The sequence below is a fragment of the Coregonus clupeaformis genome, chromosome 12, assembly GCF_020615455.1.
Source record: "Coregonus clupeaformis isolate EN_2021a chromosome 12, ASM2061545v1, whole genome shotgun sequence".
In the NCBI taxonomy this organism is placed as follows: Eukaryota; Metazoa; Chordata; class Actinopteri; order Salmoniformes; family Salmonidae; genus Coregonus; species Coregonus clupeaformis.
Window position 1 is genome coordinate 12,305,603 of NC_059203.1, and position 26,915 is coordinate 12,332,517.

Below are 26,915 nucleotides of genomic sequence, written 5' to 3' on the forward strand. Positions count from 1 at the left end.
TTTCTATTCATTTTAATATCTTATGACCTGAAGTATTTCAGTGTAATTTAACCTGATCTTTCCTAATGTGCTGATCTTTCACGTTCATGCTGTCATGAAGAGCAATGTCCATGTAGGCTGGCATTTTTAGATATTGGTCTTGAGTTTGAAGCTTGTCAATAAAGTAGAGATGTTGGTCTTGGTAGGTTTTGCTCTAGAGTTTGTGTTGTGGTAGCTCCTCTGCTGTGCTGCGTTGCTGCTGGTCTTGGGTCAGCTGATGCTTAGAGAGTCTTCCTTAGTGAGCTCTGCATCTCCACTTTGTGTGTATGTGCCTCCTCCTAAGCTGTCACATGCTCTGCAGCAAATCAGAGGGCTCGGATGTTGGGACAATAGTCAGTGGGAATAAAAGCTAATTCCACACAGGACAGGTGGGATGTTGTTCTTTATGCCATGCGCCAAAGAGGTCGGCCACATTAGTCCGTGGGAACGTGGCTATGCCCATGTGTACTCAGAAAAACGATGTTCTCATGTCAAGTTGTGATACAAATCATCAGAATTATAATATGGCACATATGCTAGGATTACAAGTCTTTCTACTCATTGCAACACATATACACATCACAGAAGACACAACAACATGCGTCTTTATTTATAATATGACCATTTTATAGTAGGAATATGATAAAGACAGTGATGAGCACATAGTTGCTTGGATTACCTGTCTTTGGGCTAATAGCCAACCATCAGCAAAATATTGGACTATAAACTGGCCATCGCAATTTTAACTGATCCAGATGGTTTGCCCTGTAAGCCTGCATGGGAACAGCCAGTGGGTCTTTGTGATAGCAGACACACTTCTATTGTGTGTCAGGCCTCAGCAGACTACATGCAGAAGTGTGGGAAGCCGTGTGTCTCTGTGGCTCCAAGCTCCCGAGAGGAGGGCTTGTGACTGGGGCACACAGCTTTGTGCAGGGAGCAAGCTGTGCTGTGGAGCTCAGAGGAGGGAAGTGTGCTGCCTGGGACTTCTGGGAAACATTCCTTATTGTCCTCCGAAGATCATCCATTGGCTACAGACTGTGAGAAACTCCAACGAGCGCAAGACCCACACATTCATATGCAGATTTGGGACTATATATAGGAGAGATGAAGCCAGTAGAAATCATGATTCACTTTCTACATAGAGACCTCTACAGCACAGAGATCATGCCATGGTACCTACAATCACTTCAGCTATAATCTACTATAAGGAGCAGCTGAATCTGACCAATAAGGTAAATTGAAGATTCAAATTCATGGAAATTAATTCAATTTGAATGATTTTCTATTTGTTTCAATAATGCCATATTCCAGAATAAGGTTATGAATGACTCTCCTCTCCTCTTCTCGCAGCTAAGAAAGCCTGTGGTGGAGAAGTTGTTCAGAGATCGTATCAACAGCAGCATTGAGCAGCTCAAGTCTCTCCTGGGTCCAGAGATTCCTCAACCAGCAGTCTAACTCCAAGATGGAGGAAGCAGACATCCTGGAGATGACGGTTTGCTTCCTGAGACGACAGAAACAACAGCAACAGACCCAGCCAGTGAGCTCCTCATCCTGCTCAGCACATGTCAATCAGGGCTACTCCAGGTGTGTCCAAGAGATTTTGCACTTCCTGTCCAAGGATGAGGTGAAGACACATCCCAGAGAAGACTGCTGAGCCACTTCCAGAGCCTGCAGCCATCCTCTGATAAGAACAGGAGGGAGAGTGACCTGCCTCAGATGAGCTACCCAGCCTAGACAAACACAATGGACCATGTTGGTCTTAGATCAATGTCATGGACAGTAATGTGAATAGGAAGATATCTTCTTCTTCATCTTCTGCTTATGTAGGTTTTTAAAAGTATTGCTGCGATTGAGACATTTAAATTCAGTTGTACTGAACAAGTTGAAAGGTTTTTCGACGGAAATGATGCAATCGATGAGCACTACATTTCTGTAGTATTTTTTAAAACACGTGTTGATTACGTTGATCATGTGTTTATTCATGATCAACAATAACTTGAATGGCCCTCCATGAGGACTTTTAACCCAAAATGGGTGTTATATCACCAATCTGTTTGTGATTGTTTATGCCTTATATTTTTTAAGGTCAGCGTATAAGATAAAAAACGTGTTTGCTTTCTTACCACTAAATTTGTGTAGTGATATGGTCATATTGACATTATATTGATCTTCTGTGAAACATGTATACTAGTCCTATATTTCCGGACCGATATAGCCGTCTGTAGATAAAATAAATAAATCAGCACCCCCACCCCCAAACAGCTATGTGTATCAGTTATCTATTTGATATTGATCAACTTGAGCTACAGCATCACTGTTCCTCCATGACGATTATTTTCCCAAACTGGGTATTATACAGTACCTGTTATCATCACTCTGTGATTAGCAATATTTGATCTGTTTTAAGATCAGACTTTATGTGTGAAGACTTTATGTGTGAAAATGTTGCTCACATGATTTGAATAATGTACACATTGCAGATTGTGAAAACTGTTCTCTCTCATTGTAAAACCTCTTGTTTATTTTAAACAATATGTTGTCTTTTATAAAGACATTAACTGTGTATCCTAATAAAGACATTAACTCTGTTTGAATATCATGTCTTGGAGATACGTCCAAGTTCTTGTTGTGATGTTTAGTCATTTTATTTATATTGAAATATTTACCTTAAATTAAGGTTTTCAATTATGTGAATCATTGAGTCAATCTGAATAAATACACAAATCATTAAATTAAATGTTGTTTCCAGCACAGTTACGTTACTGATTTATGAAATTCCACATGTAGAAACAAAAAAGCCTACTATTACTGTAAATAAGGATATTGAATTCACTAGAATGCAACACTGAATCAATATTAATTTGTACCTCTCTGGGTGCTTCATTCAAAGTCTACCACGTAAGATAAAGATTGGACATTTCTATCCACACATAATTAAAATTTTTTCCTTTATTTAACCAGGAAAAGACATGACAAGACATTGCATGAATTGTTTTAGTTGACATGTGTAAGTGACTGTAGATAATTAATCATAAATATGAGTTCCCGAGGAGGCATGAATGTGGTTTAAAAAATGACTGATGCACCTATCTTACATACATTTATTTTCAGTGTATCAGAACGTATTACAATTGCATTTCTGTGACTTTAGTTTGGTCATAAGTAATTTCAGGTGCTGGGCCAAAACTGCTACTGTCATCTTAGTGCTCTAAAAGTTTAGGGCAGCTGTGCCCCCAAAACTCAATAGCTAATGTGATGTGCAATAAGACACACTTCTATTGTTCCTCCATTGAATGTAGTGAATGGAGAGAGTGTGGGAAACTGAGGAAAACTCACTCACAGAGCCCCTTTGGGACAATAGACAGGGACCTCTACCCTGGACTGTCAGAGGGGGGTCTGGCTCTCTATGGACAAATCAATGGATCTATTTCTTATAATCCCACAAATGTTTAGAAAATAAAAATAAAAACATCATATTTTAAAAATGTGAAAGGCATCCATTATGTATTTTTGAGGCAGAAATGTGCCCTTCTCCAAGAACAATAAGGCCTATCTACATAACCAGTGACATAAAGCATTTAAACACATTTTCTAAACTGTTTGTATGTGGGGCATGGTTAAAAATATGTAATTTGATTGTGTACACAAACATGCTTCCAACTTGAATTGATTCTCTGTAACAGTGAGTCTTTCATCTGTTTCTTAAGAACAATATTTCAGTAATGAGCTTTGCCCCCAGGGGCTTAATGAACTGCTTGTGTAGAGATTCATTAACATATAACAAGGCACACTTCTATTGTTTAGTGGAAGCTCTCTCAATGGGCAGAGCGTGGGAAAGCTCTGGAGAGCAGAGTCACAGTTTAGTTTCACCAGTTCCAGAAGCACCTGTGAGTCTCAATGGGGAAAAGGCATACTTTAGGAGGGAAATAAAAGAAAGATGAAATAAAGGAAACTCAGATTTACCAAAATGATGAAAGCCGTTTTCAGTTTTTCTATCTCTATGACTGAACAATCTTTATTAGTCAATTTGTGTAGCCCACTTATTTGTGTAGAAAGAAGTGAAGCACTCACAAATCTCAAGGGAATTGAAAATATTTTGTAATTAAACAAAAAGTTAAATTAATTAAAAGTTTTAGTTCAAAAGTAGACACAATCATATGATATTTTGATTGGCTAACAATCTCTTTCTAAAAATGTGTCTTGTTAGTTTAGGCATTGAATCAGCCAGTGCTGGTGTTTCCCTCCAGAATCCAGATTGTCTGTCAAGTTCTGTCTATAGTACAAAACAGACCCAATAGCCGTCACTAATGGTCCACTGAGCAGCTTTTGTAGTGCATTGATCACAGCACACAGGACTCAGTGTGGGAAACTCGACTAGCTCTCTCAGAAACCAGTGGTGTAAAGTACTTAAGTAAAAATACTTTAAAGTACTGCTTAAGTAGTTTTTTGGGGTATCTGTACTTTACTTTACTATTTATATGTGTGGCAACTTTTACTTTTACTTCACTACATTCCTAAAGAAAATAATGTACTTTTTACTCCATACATTTTCCCTGACACCCAAAAGTACTCGTTACATTTTGACAGGAAAATGGTCCAATTCACACACTTATCAAGAGAACATCCCTGCTCATCCCTACTGCCTCTAATCTGGCGGACTCACTAAACACAAATGCTTTGTTTGTAAATTATATCTGAGTGTTGGAGTGTGCCCCTGGCTACCCATAAATACAAAAATAAGAAATAAAAATTGTGCCGTCTGGTTTACTTAATATAAGGAAGATTAAATGATTTATACTTTTACTTTTGATACTTAAGTACATTTTAGCTATTCCATTTACTTTTGATACTTAAGTATATTTAAAACCAAATACTTCTAGACTTTTACTCAAGTAGTATTTTACTGGGTGACTTTCACTTTTACTTGAGAAACTTTTACTTCAGAAACTGACCAGTAGCCCCAAGACAGAGGACACAATCTGCTGCATCTGGACTCCCAAAACAGGGAGTGAATTCCTTCCAAAAAACTTGATATCCTACTTTTCCCTAATGTTGTCTAATTGTTATTTTTTCTAGATTAGAAAAAGTTAAATACTGAAATCACAAGGAATTACCAAATGGATATGTTGTTTATAAATATAGTAAAACAATGCAAGTCATTCATCATATCAGATTAACAGAGTTTAAAATCATTTTAAGTGCTTAAATGTGACCAAACTGCAGTGTATCAAGGACATAGCAGGCTGTTCCTCAAAATGCAACAATCTAAAGGATTTGGGTAAACGCCAAGAGTTTTAATGTAGAGGATCTGTGTCAATCTCACACGTGTAAATTGTGATGATGAGCGTGTGCTCTGTCAGTGTCATCGATCCCAACATCAGGCAGCAGATTCACACTCTCCATCACTCACCACCCCTCCACCTGTTCCCCTGAGAGTGACCATTGTCCCCCAGCAATAAGAACACTGAGCATGTGGCAGCTCCACATTTCTCATTGTCCTCCCAAGCTCACCCATTGGCTACAGACTGTGAGAAACTCCAACAAGCCCAATACACACACATTCATATGCAGATCTGGGACTATATTGAGGAGAGATGAAACCAGTAGAAATCAGATTCACTTTCTACATAGAGACCTCTACAGCACAGAGATCAAGCCATGGCACCTACAATCACTTCAGCAATGATCTACTCTAAGGAGCACCTGACTCTGACCAACAAGGTAAATTGAAGATTCAAATTCAAGGACATTTATTGACTTTGATGGATGGTTTATTTGTTTCAATAATGCCATATATCAGAATAAGGTTATTAATGACGCTCATCATCTCTTCTTGCAGCTAAGAAAGCCAGTGGTGGAGAAGATATTCAGAGGTCGTATCAACAGCAGCCTTGAGCAGCTCAAGTCTCTCCTGGGTCCAGAGATCCTCAACCATCAACCTGACTCTGAGATGGAGAAAGCAGACATCCTGCAGATGACGGAGAAAGCAGACATCCTGGAGATGACAGTTTGCTTCCTGAGACGACAGCAACAGTCCCAGCCAGTGAGCTCCTCATCCTGCTAAGCACCTGTCAATCAGGGTTACTCCAGGTGTGTCCAAGAGATTGGGAACTTCCTGTCCAAGGATGAGGTGAAGACACATCCCAGAGAAGACTGCTGAGCCACTTCCAGAGCCTGCAGCCATCCTCTGATAAGAACAGGAGGGAGAGTGACCTGCCTCAGCTGAGTCCCCCACCCCAGCACAGCATCACCAAAGAGAAGAGTCCAGTCAACAGCGCCCTCTGGAGGCCCTGGTAGAGTCCTAAAGAAGCTCCACTCAGACAAACTTGATGGACCATGATGGTCTAACGTTAATGTCATGGATGAGAATAGATCTTCTTTATCTTCTTTTTATGTAGGAGTTTTTACAAGTCTTTCTGTGATTGAGATTTTTATTTCAGTTGTACTGAAGTTAAATTGTTTTTCTAAGATAATGATCCAATCGATGAACACTGCATTTCTGAAATCATAACCTTTATGTTTTGTGAAACGTGTTAGTTATGTTTATCATGTGTTCATTCATAATCAACAATAACCTGAATGGTCCTTCATGAGGACTTTTAACCCACTACGTGTATTTTATCATCATTTTCTTTGTGGTTGTCTGTGACTGATCTGTTTTAAGGTCAAAACGTATAAGAGAAAACAATTTTTTGTTGTTGTTGTTAACACTACATTTGTGTAGTGATATGGTCATGTTGACTTTATATTGAGCATCTTCTGTGAAGCATGTATCAGTTATCTGTTTGATATTGAACAACCTAAGCTATAGCATCACTGTTCCTCCATGAGGATTATTTACCAAAGATGGGTATAATACCTGTTATCTTCACTGTGTGATAAGCAATATTTCATCTGTTTTAAGATCAGACTATGTGCGAAGGCATAATGTGTGAAAATGTTGCTCACATTATTTGAATAATGTGCACATTGCAGATGGGAGAAAACTGTTCTCTCTCATTGTAAAACCTCTTGTTAATTTTAAACAATAGGTTGTCTTTTATAAAAACAGTAATTGTGTATCCTATACTCTTAGAGTATCTTATGTCTTGGAGATTTATCCAAATTCTTGTTGTGATGTTTAATCACTTCATTTTTGTTGAAATATTTACCTTAAATTAAGGTTTTCAATGATGAGACTCATTGAGCTACTCAATAAATACACAAATCATAAAATGAAATGTTGTTGTTTGTTACTCTATTCTTCTGTTGACAACCTTCCATCACAGTTACATTACTGATTTATCAAATTCCACATAGAGCTACTAGCTAGACCATATGGGGCTGAATCGAACAAAGCCTACTATGAGCTAAGACTCTACAGAATTATCTTGAAAGAATGACACACTAAATCTATATATCATTCACCTCTTTGTGCTTTGTTCAAAATCTACAGAGTAAGATAAATATTTTTCTAGTCACATATTATAACTTCACATTAATTGGTTTGATATAGTCATAAAATACTAATGAATGATTCAGGCTGTTTATTTGACATATAATATCACTCAAGTGTAATGAAGTTTGAAATAGATAATTTATAATATGAGTTCCCAGAGGCATGGCTGTGTTGTTTTTACTGAAACACCTGTTTTACGTAAATGTATTTTTAGTATTTCAGAATGTATTGCAATAGAATTGGCATGCCATGAATATTAGTTTGTTCATGATGTATCAGTGATTCCAGGTGTTGGAAGAAAACTTCTGCTGTCATCTTAGTGGTTTAACAATGTACGGCTGCAGGGCTGCATAATGTGATGTGCAATAAGACACACTTCTATTGTTCCTCCATTGAAAGCAGTGAATGGAGAGAGTGTGGGAAACCCAGGAAAAATCACTCACAGAGCCCCTTTGGGACAATAGATTCAGACCTCTACCCTGGACTGTCAAAGATTAGAGGGGGGTCTAGGTCTCAATGGGGAAATCAAGGGATCTACTGCTTATGAGCCCTTAAATGTTCTGTATTTTGTGTTTTGTAGGAAGAAAACTGATCAAATATATACATTTTCTAAATAAAGGTTGAAGACATCATATTTTGATCATTTGCTTTTTTGCAGCACATTTGGACAGTACTTCTTCTTCATCAAGATCAATGCAATTAGTCCAGTATTTATACTGTTTGTATGTGGGGTACAGTTAAAACATGCTATTTGTTTGTGTACACAAACACACAGGTTTGCCTTGATTATCTGTAACAGTGTATCTTTACCGTTTTTTGGTGTGAAATATTTCAGTAATGGGCTTTACCTCCAGTGGCTTTATGGGAACTGCCTGTGTAGAGATTAATTAGCATTTAACAAGGCACACTTCTATTGTTTAGTGGAAGCTCTCTCAATGGGCAGAGTGTGGGAAAGCTCTGGAGAGCAGAGTCTCAGTTTAGAGTCATTAGCCTCATCAGTACCACCAGCACCTGTGAGTCTTAACGGGGAATAGGCACACTTGTATTGTTCAGTGGATAGAATGGGTGGGAGGGGGTATTTGGGGTTATTTCTTACTCTTGCTTATGCAATTAATAAATAAAAAATATTATGTAAGCATATTCTCTGCAAATATACATGAGTAGAAAATGCTTATTTCTCAATTATTATATGGATATGTGTCTGGTTTATGTTTCAATATGAGAGATAAGACACAAATATATTATGATAACTTTCAATGCCATTTTGATTGTGCATTATATTCGTATTTTCTGTATAATTATTTTAATGATTTTTCTATAATGATGCATGAGCATCTTGTAAGTTCAGATCATGAATCAGCCAGTCCTGGTTTTTCCCTCCAGAATCCAGATGGTTGGTGATGTCAGGCTCTGTCTATAGACAACACAGAGTCAATGGCCGGCACTAATAGTCCACTGAGCAGCTTTTGTAGTACATTCATCACAGCACACAGGACTCAGTGTGGGAAACTCAGATTAGTGCTCTACTCACACTAACCAATAGCCCCAAGACAGAGGACACATCTGCTACCTCTGAACTCTCAACACTGAAGGAGAATTCCCTCCATTCTCAGAATACAGAAGTAGTGAAGGTGTGTAGATACAAAACTCTTTCTCTTCAAGAAGAACATCAATAATCAATCAGTTTAATGGCATTCAACAACAAACCCAACCATCAAAAATACTTGTGTAGCACCAAGAGTTTTAATGTAGAGGATCTGTGTCAATTTCACATGTGTAAATTGTGATGATGAGCGTGTGCTCTGTCAGTGTCATTGATCCCAACATCAGGCAGCAGATCTGGGGGTCACCACTTTCCCAGAGTCACACAGCACTCTGTGAGTCACTCTCCATCACCCACCACCCATCCACCTGTTCCCCTGAGACGTGACCATTGTCCCCCAGCAATAAGAACACTGAGCATGTAGCAGCTCCACATTCCTTATTGCCCTCCCAAGCTCACCCATTGGCTACAGACTGTGAGAAACTCCAACAAGCCCAAGACACACACATTTCTTATGCAGATCTGGGACTATATATAGGAGAGATGAAGCCAGTAGATATCAGATTCACTTTCTACACAGAGACCTCTACAGCACAGAGATCCAGCCATGGCGCCTATAATCACTTCAGCAATGATCTACTCTAAGGAGACTGGAGCTCCACTCTGAGACAAACACAATGGACCATGTTGGTCTAAGATTAATGTCGTGGACAGTAATGAGAATAGGAATAAATATTCCTCATCTTCTGTTTATGCAGGAGGTTTTAAAAGTATTGATGTGACTGAGAACCTATTTTTATTTATGTTTCTATGAAAATGATCCAATCGATGAACACTCCATTTTTGTAGTGTTAATTGAAATAATAACCTTCGTGTTTTATGAAACATGTGTTGATTATGTTGATCATGTTTTAATTCATGATCAACAATAATTTGAATGGTCCTCCATGAGGATTTTTAACCCAACATAGCTTTTATATCTGTTTGTGATTGTCTATATGATGGATCCTTTTTAAGATGAAACCATATAGGTAGGACATGCTGTTTTGTTATCACTACATTTTGTAGTGATAAGGTAATATTGAAAAGTTATTGCGTATATATCAGTCTGTTCAACTTCCTCAGAAGATAGCCCTATTTGGTAAAATACCAAGTCCATATTATGGCAAGAACAGCTCAAATAAGCAAAGAGAAATGACAGTCCATCATTACTTTAGGACATGGTCAGTCAATATGGAACATTTCAAGAACTTTGAAAGTTTCTTCAAGTGCAGTCGCAAAAACCATCAAGCGCTGTGATGAAACTGGCTCTCATGAGGACCGCCACAGGAATGGAAGACACAGAGTTCCCTCTGCTGCAGAAGATAGGTTCATTAGAGTTACCAGCCTCAGAGATTGCAACCCAAATAAATGCTTCACAGAGTTCAAGTAACAGACACATCTCAACATCAACTGTTCAGAGGAGACTGTGTGAATCAGGCCTTCATGGTCGAATTGCTGCAAAGAAACCACTGCTAAAGGACACCAATAAGAAGAAGAGACTTGCTTGGGACAAGAAACATGAGCAATAGACATTAGACTGGTGGAAATCTGTCCTTTGGTCTGAAGTCCAAATTGGTGTCTTTGTGTGACACGGTGTGGGTGAACGGATGATCTCCGCATGTGTATTTCCCACAGTAAAGCATGGAGGAGGAGGTGTTATGGTGTGGGGGTGCTTTTCTGGTGACACTGTCTGTGATTTATTTAGAATTCAAGGCACACTTAACCAGCATGGCTACCACAGCATTCTGCAGCGATACGCCATCCCATCTGGTTTGGGCTTAGTGGGACTATCATTTGTTTTTCAACAGGACAATGACCCAACACACCTCCAGACTGTGCAAGGGCTATTTTACCAGGAAGGAGAGTGATGGAGTGCTGCATCAGATGACCTGGCCTCCACAATCCCCCAACCTCAACCAAATGAGATGGTTTGGGATGAGTCGGACCGCAGAGTGAAAAATGTATGAAAACATGTATGCACTCACTAACTGTAAGTCGCTCTGGATAAGAGCGTCTGCTAAATGACTAAAATGTAAATGTAAGGAAAAGCAGCCAAGTGCTCAGCATATGTGGGAACTCCTTCAAGACTGTTGGAAAAGCATTCCAGGTGAATCTGGTTGAGAGAATGCCAATATTGTGCAAAGCTGTCATTAAGGCAAAGGGTGGCTATTTGAAGAATATCAAATATCAAATATATTTTTACTTGTTTAAGACTTTTTTGGTTACTACAACCATATGTGTTATTTCATAGTTTTGATATCTTCACTATTATTCTACAATGTAGAAAATAGTTACAAATAAAGACAAACCCTTGAATGAGTAAGTGTTCTAAAACTTTTGACTGGTAGTGTAGAATTTCCCGCCACTGCAGCATACGAAGTAAAGTCTTTCTAAACTAAGTTACTAATGCCATTGCCAGCTAAGGCTGATCAATGTTACCCTACTAACATAATTATGTTGAAAGTCATTCCACAATTGGCTCAGTGCACCTTGAGTCAGCGTGATTGTAACAGTGAAATAGATCCAAGACAGAACCGATAGAATTACTATAAAATAATCAGGAATGTTTAATAAGTGATATCAATTACAACATGATGTGAAAATAATCATTGCTGAACTTGAAAAGAGAATTAACATCATACAACAAAACAGAGTATAACGCCTTTACAAAAGGCAAAATAATTCGAGAAGCTTACTCTCTATAAGAGAAAAATTGCTTTGAAGTAGTATTTGTCATACACTGTAGACAATTTCATAGGTACATCAAAACAAGACATGTGCAAATGTTGCACAACTGACAATAAAAAGCCTATTATGAAAATAAGACACATCAACGACAGCATTGGTTTTTGGGCTGAGAGGAGCAAATCTGATTCAAAATGTTCAGGTAAGTTTCCCTAGTCTTGTGATACAGTGATCATTGTCAGTAGGCTATTACCATGGCCTCCACAGAGAGCCTTGGGACCGCGGTGATAATGACCTTGATGTTGACTGCTTGGCTGCAGATCGCGCGTGCTGTTCACCTGACATGCGCCTGGACAGGGCTGTTTTCTGGAGCACGTAAAAGCGTTTGATCTCCTCTAGTTCTGCAGCCTGCAGGGGCGCGTGAAGGGACAGGTGGCGGAGGGTCTCCTGCAGACACTGGGAGCAGCCCTGGGAGTAGGTGGGCGAAACGCCCGCTGTGGTCTCCTTCTGTAGGAAACTCACTGCCAACTCCAAAATATCGGCTTTCTCCAGGTTGGATGAGCGCTGCTGCTGCTGCTGGCCACATATCTGTCCTCCGTGGAGAAGTTTCCTCAGTTGCTCAATGCTGCTGTTGATGCGGTCTCTCCGAATTTTCTCCACAATGAGCTTCCGTAACTAAAGGAAGGATAAAGAAAAAAATATTAGGCTATTGTTCGTGATAATTAAACTGAAACTAAAAAATATTAAAATAAAATGTTGTTGTGCTTGTCAAAGGTCGAACATTAGGCTACTTACCTTATTGTTGGATGAACAGGGCGAGTTCTCAACAGAAGTAGGCCTATTGCTTTCAGCAAAAGGAGCCATGGCCGTTAGAAACTGAGGCGTTCCAACTTGGGACATATAGAGTGGATGTTCTTCAACGAGCTCTCACACAAAGCTATCTGTAGCCCAGCAACCTGTGTCTGTATTTATACTACGCGCATCCCTACCTAATTGCGTGGACTTTTAACACCTGAAACTTTCCCACACTCCACAGCCAACCATATAGCCGACGACTGCAATAAAATTTCAGCGACATATATTTGATGACATCCCCCATCTGCCATGTTCCACTAACACTGTTGGAAGGAACATAAGTGTGTGACTCGGACATGCTGTCACCCAAAAGTGTGCCGCTTAATCACACCTACCTTGGCGCCTTACTACACTGCCCACGAGCCCACCATTTACCATGAGCAAAATAGTCTGTCTCCTTTGACGGATCTTTGATGTCCACCACATGGTGAGATAGGGGGGGAAACAGGAGTAGCCGGGCACACGTTACCACAAACATCAAAGATGCATTTTGCGACCATGGTGCTTGTCAAATAACTCATCAAGCTAGATCCACGCGATGCTCCACAGGAAATCGAATGTGTGGTTGCCTATCACTTTCCACTTTCCGGTAGGTAGCCTACATTCTGTGTTTACTGCACCATCTGTCGGTAAATGCAGTTGCATACTTTAGCCCTTTAACTAATTTAATGTCAAGTTAAAATGAACGAATAATCGCTCTCTATCTCTCTCGCCTCCCTCTATCGCTCTGTCACACACACACGCGCGCACGCACACACGCACACACACACAGTTGAATAATCTGGAGGGACAGATTAGAAGTGTGCCTGACCAATATGGTTTAGATTAATAATCAATTTGTCCTACATATTAATGATACTATGTCACAACGGCTGATGATGATGTGGTGAAGGAGTCAAATGCAGACACAGAAGCTCAGTCCAATACTTTACTCAACACGACCAAAAATATACAAAAAACTGGCCTCAAAACAAACAAGAGGCGAACAATGCGCAACAATGCGCAAAAGGCTAGTATTCCAAAGGCGCACGAAAACAGCACAGTGCGAGTGCGACGACAGGAAAACAACAAACAAACAACGAGCCGACCTGATGACAGGCGAACAATAACACACAACACAAGACTAACCAAACGGGAAACTTATAGAGGACATAATCAACTAAACAGGACACAGGTGTACACAATCAGACAAAACCAACAGACAGCGAAAACATCAAACGGTGATAGCTAGTACTCCGGGGACGACGACCGCCGAAGCCTGCCCGAACAAGGAGGAGGAGCAGCCTCGGCCGAAACCGTGACAGTACCCCCCCCTTGACGCGCGGTCCCAGCCGTGCGCCGACCCCGGCCTCGGGGACGACCAGGAGGACGCGGAGCAGGGCGCGTAGGATGACTACGGTGGAACTCAGTCAGGAGAGACGGGTCTAGGATGTCTCTCCTCGGCACCCAGCACCGTTCCTCCGGACCGTACCCCTCCCACTCCACGAGATACTGGAGACCCCCCATCCGACGTCTTGAGTCCAAGATGGCCCGAACTGTGTATGCCGGAGCCCCCTCGATGTCAAGTGGGGGCGGAGGAGTCTCCCTTATCTCATCGTCCTGGAGTGGACCAGCTACCACCGTCCTGAGAAGAGACACATGGAACGAGGGGTTAATGTTCTTATAGTTAATAGGTAGTTGTAATCGGTAACACACCTCGTTCAATCTTCTCAGGACTTTAAAAGGCCCCACAAACCGCCGACCCAGTTTCCGGCAGGGCAGGCTGAGAGGCAGGTTTCTGGTAGAGAGTCAGACTCGATCACCAGGTGCGTACACCGGCCCCTCACTGCGGTGGAGATCGGCGCTCGCTTTCTGACGACGGATAGCCCGCTGCAAGTGGACGTGTGCAGCGTTCCACGTCTCCTCCGAGCGCCGCATCCACTCATCCACCGCAGGAGCCTCGATCTGGCTCTGCTGCCACAGTGCCAGAACCGGCTGGTAACCTAACACACATTGGAAAGGGGTTAGATTGGTTGAGGAGTGGCGGAGGGAGTTCTGGGCCATCTCTGCCCAGGGGACATACCTCGCCCACTCCTCCGGCCGGTCCTGGCAATACGATCTAAGAAACCTACCCACACTCTGGTTCACACGTTCCACCTGCCCATTACTCTCCGGGTGGTAACTCGAGGTCAGGCTCACCGAGCGCCCCAAACGCTCCATAAACGCCCTCCAGACTCTGGAAGTAAACTGGGGACCTCGATCAGACACTATATCCTCGGGTACCCCGTAGTGCCGGAACACGTGGGTGAATAGAGCTTCGGCGGTCTGTAGGGCAGTAGGAAGACCCGGCATTGGGAGCAGACGACAGGCCTTGGAGAACCGATCCACAACGACCAGTAATGTAGTATTCCCCTGTGAGGGGGGAAGGTCTGTGACGAAATCCACCGAGAGGTGAGACCATGGTCATTGTGGAACGGGCAGGGGTTGTAACTTACCCCTGGGCAGGTGTCTAGGCGCCTTACACTGGGCGCACACCGAGCAGGAGGAGACATAAACCCTCACATCCCTGGCTAACGTTGGCCACCAGTACTTAGCGCTAAGGCAGTGCACAGTCCGGCCAATACCAGGATGTCCAGAGGAGGGTGACGTGTGAGCCCAATATATCAATCGATCCCGAACCTCGAGCGGAATGTATGTCCGACCCACCGGGCACTGTGGAGGACTAGGGTCGGTACGCAACGCCCGCTCGATTTCCGCATCGACCTCCCACACTACCGGTGCCACCAGACACGACTCCGGCAGTATGGGAGTGGGCTCCACGGACCTCTCCTCCGTGTCATACCGCCGAGACAGTGCGTCTCCCTTACCGTTCTGGGACCCAGGGATGTACGTGATCTTAAATACGAAACGGGCTAAAAACATGTTCCACCGCGCCTGGCGAGGGTTCAATCTCCTAGCTGCCCGGATGTACTCCAGGTTACGGTGGTCAGTCAAAATGAGAAAAGGGTGTTGAGCCCCCTCAAGCCAATGCCTCCACACCTTTAGGGCCTGTACCACGGCTAACAGCTCCCTGTCCCCTACGTCATAATTTCGCTCCGCCGGGCTGAGCTTTTTGGAGTAAAAAGCACAGGGGCGGAGTTTAGGTGGCGTGCCGGACCGTTGCGAAAGTACGGCCCCAATACCGGCCTCTGACGCGTCAACCTCTACCTGAAATGGTAAAGAGGGATCCGGATGCGCCAGCACCGGAGCCGAAGTAAACAGGTCCTTCAGTCTCCCAAAAGCCCTGTCTGCCTCGGCTGACCACTGCAGACGCACGGGACCCCCCTTCAACAGAGACGTTATGGGAGCTGCCACCTGTCCAAAACCCCGGATAAACCTCCGGTAGTAATTTGCAAACCCCAAAAACTGCTGCACCTCTTTAACAGTGGTTGGAGTTTGCCAATTACGCACGGCTGACACACGGTCTACCTCCATCTTCACCCCTGACGCAGACAACTGATAACCCAAAAAGGAGATAGACTCCTGGAAAAACAGACATTTCTCTGCCTTGACATACAGGTCGTGCTCCAACAGCCTCCTCAACACTCGACGCACCAGGGCTACATGCTCGGCTCGGGTGGAAGAGTACACAAGTATGTCATCAATGTACACGACCACACCCTGCCCCTGCATGTCCCTGAAAATCTCATCTACGAAGGATTGGAAGACTGAAGGAGCGTTCATCAACCCGTATGGCATGACGAGATACTCATAATGACCTGAGGTGGTACTAAATGCTGTCTTCCATTCATCACCCCCTCTGATGCGCACCAAGTTGTATGCGCTCCTGAGATCTAGTTTTGTGAAGAAACGCGCCCCGTGCAATGACTCAGTCATAGTCGCAATCAGCGGGAGTGGATAACTGTATTTCACCGTGATCTGATTGAGACTACGGTAATCAATGCACGGGCGCAAACCCCCATCCTTCTTCTTCACAAAAAAGAAGCTCGAGGACGCAGGGGAAGTGGATGGCCGTATGTATCCTTGTCTCAGAGATTCAGCTATGTACGTCTCCATAGCTCTCTTCTCCTCCTGAGACAGAGGATACACATGGCTCCGTGGAAGCGCTGCTCCTGCCTGGAGGTCTATCGCACAATCTCCCTGCCTATGGGGAGGCAACCGCGTCGCCCTCGATTTACTGAACACGATTGCCAAATCCTCATACTCGGGGGGAATATGCAGTCGGGCACCTGGTTTGGACTCTCCACCGAGGTCGCCCCCACGGAAACACCTAGACATCGCCCCACACACTGGGCAGACCACTCCTTAAGAGCCCTCTCTTGCCACGAAATAGACGGATTATGGGTAATCAACCAGGGAAGCCCCAGCACCACCGGATACGCAGGAGAGTCAATCAGATATAGCTGAATAGTTTCCTCATGACCCCCCTGCGTCCTCATCCTAAGTGGCGCAGTGACCTCCCTAATCAACCCCGATCCCAAGGGACGGCTGTCTAAAGCATGGACAGGAAATGGGGCGTCGACCGGAAGAAGGGGAATCCCTAGTCTTAAACAAAAATGTCGATCAACAAAATTCCCAGCTGCGCCTGAATCGACTAGCGCCTTATGCTGGGAATGAGGTGCAACCTGTGGAAAATGTACAGGTAAACAGACGTGCACAACAGAGAGCTCTGGGTAAGTGGGACGCCTACTTACCTGGAATGACTCCCCAGTGCGTGGCCTGTCGTCCTCTCCCCTAGGAGACCCTACCCAGCACCGAGCCGCAGTGTGCCCTCCACGGCCACAGTTGGTGCAGGGAACAGCCCCCCTCGGGTTCCTCCTCCTCCTCTCTCTAGCGCCAGCACCTCCGAGCTCCATAGGGCTCGGCTCGGAGGTGCTGGAGGGTGGAATGGACGACCCCCACTCGGTGCGTCCGCGGATAGCCAGCAGGGTGTCAAGCCGGATGGACATGTCCACCAGCTGGTCGAAGGTAAGATGGGAATCCCTGCAGGCCAACTCTCGACGGACGTCCTCCCGTAGACTACATCGGTAGTGGTCGATGAGGGCCCGCTCATTCCACCCTGCATCCGCTGCTAGAGTCCGGAACTCCAGGGCGAACTCCTGTGCGCTCCTCCTCTCCTGTCGATGGTGGAACAGACGCTCCCCCGCCGCCTTCCTCTCTGGTGGATGGTCGAACACGGCCCTGAAGCGGCGGGAGAACTCCGCGTAGGTGATGGTGGCGGCGTCTATTCCCCTCCATTCGGCGTTAGCCCACTCTAATGCCTTGCCGGTGAGACAGGAGATGAGGGCGGAGACGCTCTCGTATCCCGAGGGCGCCGGGTGTATGGTGGCCAGGTAGAGTCCCACCTGCAGGAGGAACCCCTGACATCCGGCTGCGGTACCATCATATGCCCTCGGGAGCGAGAGCCGAATACCGCTGAGTTCCGGTGCTGGAAGAGGAGGACTGGTCGATGTTGATGGTAAGGTGTGCGGCGGTGTGGGCACCTCTCTGGTGACCAAACGGTGCAGAGTGTTCGCCACCTCGTTCATGGTGGCCTCAAGTCGCCAGATCATGGTGTCTTGATGGCTGATCCGTTCCTCCAGCGACTTGGGTGCCGCCGCTGCTGACTCCATAGTGGTGTGTTATTCTGTCACAACGGCTGATGATGATGTAGTGAAGGAGTCAAACGCAGACACAGAAGCTCAGTCCAATACTTTACTCAACACGACCAAAAATATATAAAACACTGGCCTCAAAACAAACAAGAGGCGAACGATGCGCAAACAATGCACAAAAGGCTAGTATTCCAAAGGCGCACGAAAACAGTACAGTGCGACGACAGGAAAACAACAAACAAACAACGAGCCGACCTGATGACAGGCGAACAATAACACACTACACAAGACTAACCAAACGGGAAACTTATAGAGGACATAATCAACTAAACAGGACACAGGTGTACACAATCAGACAAAACCAACAGACAGCGAAAACATCAAACGGTGATAGCTAGTACTCCGGGGACGACGACCGCCGAAGCCTGCCCGAACAAGGAGGAGGAGCAGCCTCGGCCGAAACCGTGACATACTAACTGTTGCTGTAAGTGTGGAGGTCAGGATAACTGGGATGAAGTATGAAAATGTATGCACTCACTAACTGTAAGTCGCTCTGGATAAGAGCATCTGCTAAATGACTAAAAATGTAAAAATGAAGTAGCAAAAAAATGATGACATCTATCTGGCTTTCTTTGTCTAACGTTATTTGCAAAAAAAAATTTTTTAATCTTAATAATATCTTTAGTGTGATTATTCCCTGCCTATCTGCCATGTGAAGTGTGCAGTGACTTATTTTGTATGCTTTTAAGGTCCCTTATCAAGTCTACTGTCTGACCGAGTCCCCATCTGCCTGATAAGGAATATTCCCAGGTAATAAAAGTGTAACGACCTGCTTGTGTTCAGTCTGTGCCTCTAATATCTGCAGCACCGTTCCCTCTGTTGAGGCCAGTAAACCATGAGATAATGGATGCCTCTCCCATTGTTGTGTCCGCCTCACCCACTGGCCTTGGAGTGTGGGAAAACTAATCCAGCCTGGTACACATGGCTTTGTAATGCTAATGCCCTCCTATAAATAGGGGAGTGGGCTCCTCTTTCAGCTCACAACTCACTCGCCTTCCTCAGAGAAGCACACTCTCTCTTTCTCTCTCTCTCTAGAAGAATGGCTCCTACCTACACCAGAGACTCTGCCAACACCATGCTCTCTACTAAAGACAAACATAAAGTAAGTTTTGTTTATAACATATGTTTGTGTCATAGTTTACTATTGAATCCTTTTCTTCATGATTTTAACTTAAAGGACATAGAACTAACTGAATGCCCTCTTTTCTTCATCAGCTAAGGAAACCAGTTGTGGAGAAGATGCGTAGAGACCGCATCAACACCTGCATAGAGCAGCTCAAGACCCTGCTGGAGAGGGAGTTCCACAAACAGGACCCCAATGCCAAGCTGGAGAAGGCTGACATCCTGGAGATGACGGTGGGGTTCCTGAAGCAGCAACTGCAGCCTCAGAGCCCAGTCCGTCAGAGGGCTCACAGTGAGGGCCACTCCCAGTGTTGGAGGGAGACACTACACTTCCTGTCTTCCAGCTCCATGAAGGACATGACGCTCCTGAACCTCCAGAGAGCTGGCCAGGACATCTGTCCCTCCTCTCCACTCTCCTCCCAACACCAAAACCACAGCCAAGGTTCAGTGAAGCAGGCCACCAGTGGCCACGAACCAGTCTGGAGGCCTTGGTAGAACCATAGCATAGAGACTCTCTATGTCACAAACTGGATGGGTGTTTACCATCTTTTATGCTGTAGGAAATCTCTATTTCCGATTGTACTATCTGCTTAGGTCCTTTATGAAGGATAGCAAACGTCATATGACAAGCGTTATTGTTTGTTGTCTCCTGTATGGAGCTGTCTGTAAAATAGACTACTATGAATCTGCTTTGTGAATAGACGTAGGCAATACTTTTTCTGTCATCTAAACTTTCTGCCATCTGGCATATGACTCCTATGGAGTCGACTCAAATATTGATGATGAATATATAATCAATTGTATTCAAAATGCAAAATATTTATTGGAGATTAATTATCACGTTTAAGTGTTATTAAAAGTGAAATCCTTTTGTAAAGGAACAGATTGCACATGATGAGTCATCATGCATACCGAAACATTTTTGTTTAGAATTTCTACAGTGAATGTGTGAAGACTTTGTATTTTGACATTGTTGACATGTAACCTAAACTGGGTGCACAAGTGGATATCATACCAAAATAAACAATGATATTGACAATGCATATTGGTACTATTGATTATTTTATCACCACTGAAGTCTGAAGTCTCTCTCTCTCTCTCTCTCTCTCTCTCTCTCTCTCTCTCTCTCTCTCTCTCTCTCTCTCTCTCTCTCTCTCTCTCTCTCTCTCTCTCTCTCTCTCTCTCTCTCTTGCTCTCTCTCTTTCTCAATTCAATTCAAAGGGCTTTATTTGCATGGGAAACATATGTTTACATTGCCAAAGCAAGTTAAATAGATAATTTAAAAAAGTTAAATAAACATTCAGAAATGAACAGTAAACATTACCCTCACAAAAGTTTCAAAATAATAGAGACATTTTAAATGTCATATTATGGCTATATACAGTGTTGTAACAATGTGCAAATAGTTGAAGTACAAAAGGGAAAATAGATAAACATAAATATGGGTTGTATTTACAATGGTGTTTGTTCTTCACTGGTTGCCTTTTCTTGTGGCAACAGGTCACAAATATTGCTGCTGTGGTGGCACACTGTGGTATTTCACCTAATAGATATGTGAGTTTATCGAAATTTGATTTGTTTTCAAATTCTTTGTGGGTCTGTGTAATCTGACGGAAATATGTGTCTCTAATATGGTCATCCATTTGGCATGAGTTCAGGAAGTGCAGCTCAGTTTGTGGGCAGTGTGCACATAGTTTGTCTTATCTTCAGAGCCAGGTCTGCCTACAGCGGCCTCTCTCAGTAGCAAGGCCATGCTCACTGAGTCTGTAAATAGTCAAAGTCTTCCTTAATTTTGGGTCAGTCACAATGTTCAGGTATTCTCCCACTGTATATTTACTCTCTGTTTAGGGCCAAATAGCATTCCAGTTTTCTCTGTTATTTGGTTAATCCTTTCCAATGTGTCAAGTAATTATGTTTTAGTTTTCTCATGATTTGGTTGGGTCTAATTGTGTTGCTGTCTGTCTGTCTGTCTGTCTGTCTGTCTGTCTGTCTGTCTGTCTGTCTGTCTGTCTGTCTGTCTGTCTGTCTGTCTGTCTGCCTGCCTCTCTCTCTCTCTCTCTCTCTCTCTCTCTCTCTCTCTCTCTCTCTCTCTCTCTCTCTCTCTCTCTTTCTCTCTCTCTGTCTGTCTGTCACACTTTGTCACACACACAATTCATGTATTCTAAATCTTAGAATCTACTCCCTTCATAGGTCTAATGTCAATAATAGTTTTATTAAAGGTGCAGTCTTAAGTTTGTAGCTCTATATTATAGTTAAGATATGTTTGATTATTTATTAATTTGCATGTGTTGATAATATGTTGACGTTGTATGTACTGAAGAAGGCACAGTGATGCCGAAACGTTGGTGGTTTACCCAATAAATTACTGGGAGTTTACACATAGTGTGCTACTCTTTTTGTTTTTATAGCTTACAGTTTATTCACCGTTAGTCAGCACCTCTACACTAAATAACTTTCTCTGGGTGTGCGCCAGCTCATGCTTTTTATTAGACATTGTATGTACTGACACCGCCAATAAGAGAAAATTAAATGCATACTCATATAAAAATGTATGTATATACAAGTACAGGTACGATTAAAATGAGAACATGAGCGTTGGTGCACACACACGTGTAAGTGCCTGTGTGTGCGTGTCCAACGTGCCTGTCTTGGGCTTTGTATGTTAAGCCCCAGGCTAACATTGGGCAGTCGGCTCTGTCAGCTCTGGTTTCATCAAACAGCTGGTGAGCCGGGCCTCTGCCTGACTGCCTGTTGGGCTGTGTGACTATGTGGCGTGTCTCTCCTGTGTGGGGCCTACCTCTCCTCGGCTTTCCCACACTCCTGTTTCATTCTCCCCTTTCATCGCAGGGACAAAGGAAGTGTGCCACGCTAAATTATCCTCTAGGCATGATGCTGAGAATCCTGATCCCCCCTCCACTCACTTCCCCTCCCCCTGGAGAAACAAACAGCAAATTAATTTAATTGTCATGTCCTTCTTATTATTAAATACAAGTGATATCGTTAACAGTCCCCCTGTATTTCTTAGCAAGAAAAATCTAATATTGGTTGTACACATTTCATAAATAATGTATTAAACTGGCATGTATTTAAATTTGGATAGTATTCAAACTAGTTTGGATTTACATTTAAATTACATTTCTCGTTAAAGTATACTCCACCCTGTGTGCCATTGCATTTCTATATCTGTTCTTTAATCTAATGGTGTGTACAAAATAAAGTCTGAATTTACTTATATTATGATTAGAGAATTTATTGACTTAGTGACACAACAGTGCTGTGAGGGTTAACCTTTGCTTTGAAGACATGAGTGTTAGTATCTATATGACAGGATGGGCCTGTGCCTGTAGCAATGACTTGCTGTGTAGTGCCGTGGGAAACCCATCTTATCTGCCTGACACAAGCAGGTGTCAGTCTGGAGGGCAAGTCTGCTCCCAGGTGATAGTCTACACACCTTAAGCAAACACACACCGTCTCACACACTGCCTCACACACACACACACACACACACACACACACACACACACACACACACACACACACACACACACACACACACACACCATGGCACACTTCCTCCTCTAAACTCACTGACTGCTGCTCCACCCACAGCCCATGCATGGTCTCTCTCTCACTCTCTGTCATGCACGCACGCACACACCCACGTACGCACACACACGTAGTCACATTGACACTCACACACAAAGTCATTGATGTTATCTATTGTCCCAATCAGGGCTGTTATTGGTTGAGGAGTGTGGGAAAGAAGGGTGAGCTCCAGACCCATGCTACCAGATGCAGACCATGTGGTATACACACTAAGCCACTCCCTGATAATTGATTATTGACCTCTGCAAACTATCAATATACCCTGTTGAAGACATGTGGTTCCACCACCAACACCAACACGTCTCAGCATGTACTAATAAACATGTTATGATGCTAGTTTTTATGTTCTTGTTCAGTTATCTTTATTATTCCATTGACTGTACATCACTTTCAATGTGATCTCTACTTAATACATTTATTTCATGTAAATGTCAAGATAAACTATGCAAGATTTCCAGGTTGGTGTTGAGATGTGAGCTCACCAGATTATATTCGGGCAGGCAGCTATTTTCAACATTTATATTAGAAAGAAGTGCATCTCACAACATAAACTATACAATGCAGCAGTCTCCAAGAACTTCAATGTAACAGCTAGATAGGGAATTCCATTACAGTAATTGTGACCTTACAACTTTATTAGACTGTGATTTACTTAATATGTTGTGTTTTTTTACATATCACCCTTCCTTTATTTATTCATCAATCAGAAGGCTTTTCTCTGCCCAGGAGTAGACACATTGCACTAATAAACATGATAATTCATCCTCAAGTGGTGATGTTGCCAGATGCCTGCACTTCTAACTACAGTATCTATCAGTACATCTGCCTGTTTGCGTTATATGTTGTTCCTTGTTCATATCCACTTCGGTTTATAAAATTGTTACTTTCCATCTACCCTGTACACGAGCGAGTAAACTGCCTCTTCCATCAATCCTATTAGCCAACGTTCAATCATTTGAAAATAAATTGGATGACTTAAGATTACGGTTATCCTACCAACGGGACATTAAAAACTGTAATATCTTATGTTTCACCGAGTCGTGGCTGAACGACGACATGGATTTCATACAGCTAGCGGGCTATACGCTACATCGGCAGGATAGAACGGGCTGACTCGGTAAGACAAGGGGTCGCGGTCTGTGTATATTTGTAAACAACAGCTGGTGCACAAAATCAAATACTAAGGAAGTCTCGAGGTTTTGCTCGCCTGAGGTAGAGTATCTTATGATAAGCTGTAGACCACACTATTTACCAAGAGAGTTTTCATCTATATTTTTCATAGCTGTCTATTTACCACCACAAACCAATGCTGGCATTAAGATTGCACTGAATGAGTTGTACAAGGCCATAAATCAACAGGAAAACGCTCATCCAGATGCAGCGCTCCTAGTGGCCGGGGACTTTAATGCAGGGAAACTTAAATCCGTTCTACCTAATTTCTACCAGCATGTTAAATGTGCAACCAGAGGAAAAAAAACTCTAGACCACCTTTACTCCACACACAGAGACGCATACAAACAGTGGCGGTTCTAGACACATTTTACTAGGGGGGCCAAGGAGGGGCCAGTGTTTAATCAGGGGGGCACACATAAAAAAACTGGCAACACATGATATTCAAAGATTATAAACTTTATTTTACTTTAAAATCATATGACATTTATTATAACACGTATTTTGTACAAGAGTGCAGATGCAAGAGAGATAGTGCCATAAAAATGAATTTAAAAAAAAAAAAAAAAAAAAAGTACAGGGGTACAAATACAGGGTTCATATTCAATGTGAACAAAACTCCAGGATACAACAAAGGGTACAACAATGTGCCATTTCCTATTTATGGAAGCCCCACTACTGTGGACAGTTGATTCCACATTTTGTTTTAAGAAAGAAAACTTTCTGAGTGATTTATAAACAAAACACACTACCCTGTATCCATTTAGGTAAAATAAACCAAATCAGAAAATAAATTCAATTCAAAGAGGCTTTACTAGCATGACCATATTGACATACAGTATTGCTAAAGCACATAAACAGGGAAACGTGTTACACATTAACATCCAGTAGTCCAATAGGATGCAGACAATAAACATTAAGTTAACATTCGTTTAAAAGCAACAATCATGTCAACACAATGTAGCAATATGAACAACACTGATGGATTGTAACGATCCCGGCAGTCTGAGTCGGGTCCTGTCTGTGGACTAGTTTTTCTGCTCGTGATCTCCAGTTTCCCGAGGGTTCTGGAACGCTCCGGGGAGCTCTCTTGATTTCCGCACCTGCATCCCATCAGCAATCTGCACACCTGGTCCTGATCATCACCCTTCTTAGGCTCTGGCCTAACATCCATTCCCTGCCGGATCGTTAGCCATGAACAGTAGGTTTACCAGAGTATCAGTCGTAGAGCTTCTAGCGTTAGTTTTGTTGTTTTGCACTTTGTTGATTTGTTGTTTACTTACCTCCGTTTTGTTCCATCTGCAGTCACTCGTCCGGAACCTTCATCCAACCTCTGCCTGGTGGTCGGCGGCTGCCGAGCCATGATCGGATCAACCACTGCACCCCCAACAACTAATCAACGCCGCCCGCTCTGTTCCCTGGATTATTCAGCATCACTCTTGAACTTGTAAATAAACACTCACCTTCGTTTCAACTTACCTTGTCCTGGTCTGCTTCTGGGTTCTGGCTTTGTAACTCGTGACGGAACGATCCGGCCAGTAATGAACCCAGCGGACCTGGACTCTGTTCGCCATGCCATTACCCATCAGGAGAAGATGTTGGGCCATCATAGCACGGAGCTACAGGAGATCGCGTTGGCAGTTCGGAACCTTTCTACCGGTCTGACGGAGGTCCAGAACCAGCGCGAGTTTCCGGTGGAGGATCCACTACCGGTTTCACCCATCTCGCCTGCCGCGTCTGGAGCGGTGTCCTTCCGTGAGCCCAAGGTTCCGACGCCGGATAAATATGAGGGGGAGCTGGGAAGATGCCGTTCTTTCCTTATGCAGTGTGGGTTAGTGTTCGATCTACAGCCCTACTCTTATGCCACAGACAAGGCTAGGATAGCCTTTGTGATTGAGTTGCTGCGTGGTCGAGCGCTGGAGTGGGCTTCAGCCGTTTGGGAACGACAAGACCCCTGCATGGCTTCATACCCGGGGTTCACGGCCGAGCTGAGGAAGCTTTTCGACCATTCCGTCCGAGGGAGGGACGCAGCTAGGCGCCTGTTTTCGCTTCACCAAGGAACTCGCAGCGTGGCCGACTTCGTGATCGAGTTCAAGACGTTGGCTGTGGAGAGTGGGTGGAATGAGGAGTCTCTGCAAGCGGCCTTCTACCAGGGTCTGTCGGAGCAGCTCAAGGATGAGTTGATCTCCTATCCGGAGCCTAGTGACCTGGACAGCTTGGTAGCCTTGTCTATTCGGGTGGATAATCGAGTCCGAGAGCGAAGGAGGGAGAAGCAATGGGGTCCGTCCAATCGATCAGATTCTCAGGTTCCAGTCGGGTCGGGGATTGGACCAGAATACGTCGATCATCGTCCACACACAGGATTAGTGGAGAGGTCCTGTCTCCGATTCGGAACCAATGCAAGTAGGGCGGCACGGGTTAACCAAGGAGGAACGCCAACTCAGACGTAGGACTAACTGTTGCCTCTACTGTGGTGGTTCGGGACATTACCTCGCCACCTGTTCCCGGCGGTCGTCAAACTGCGCGGCTCGCTAAAGTTGGGAGGACTTTTAGCGAGCCAGTTTCGACCTCTCAATACCTCTGTCAGACCCCGTTTCCCGGCTACCCTTGTGAACAGGAATCAGAGCTTAGCGATTAACGCTTTTATCGATTCAGGTGCCGATGGAAGCTTTCTTGATGCCGAGTTGGTGGAACAGCTGGGGCTTTCCAAGGAGCAATTGCCGGAAGCCATTGAAGCGACCACTCTGAACGGCAGTAGGCTGGCACGTATCACGATGAGGACTGAACCGGTTAAGATGCTGTT

At 43.7% G+C, this 26,915-nt stretch overlaps 2 protein-coding genes and 2 pseudogenes across 2 annotated transcripts; 3 read left to right on the plus strand and 1 right to left on the minus strand.

The window, feature by feature from the left end:
• Nucleotides 1-1,162: 1,162 nt before the first annotated feature.
• LOC121577714 lies at nucleotides 1,163-2,712 on the plus strand (annotated as a pseudogene).
• A 2,513-nt stretch (nucleotides 2,713-5,225) lies between these two features.
• On the plus strand, nucleotides 5,226-6,315 carry LOC121577712 (annotated as a pseudogene).
• A 5,332-nt stretch (nucleotides 6,316-11,647) lies between these two features.
• On the minus strand, nucleotides 11,648-12,635 carry LOC121578787 (transcription factor HES-5-like). The gene is made up of 3 exons (XM_045224100.1): nucleotides 12,522-12,635; nucleotides 12,065-12,401; nucleotides 11,648-11,658 (listed from the first exon to the last, which is right to left on the minus strand). The coding sequence occupies exons 1-3, from the start codon at nucleotides 12,624-12,626 to the stop codon at nucleotides 11,648-11,650; spliced, it is 453 nt and encodes a 150-aa protein (XP_045080035.1). The 5' UTR covers nucleotides 12,627-12,635.
• A 6,571-nt stretch (nucleotides 12,636-19,206) lies between these two features.
• On the plus strand, nucleotides 19,207-20,377 carry LOC121578554 (transcription factor HES-5-like). Its single transcript, XM_041892920.1, has 2 exons — nucleotides 19,207-19,316; nucleotides 19,430-20,377. Exons 1-2 carry the CDS (start codon nucleotides 19,254-19,256, stop codon nucleotides 19,829-19,831), a joined length of 465 nt encoding a protein of 154 aa, XP_041748854.1. The 5' UTR covers nucleotides 19,207-19,253; the 3' UTR covers nucleotides 19,832-20,377.
• Nucleotides 20,378-26,915: the final 6,538 nt, after the last annotated feature.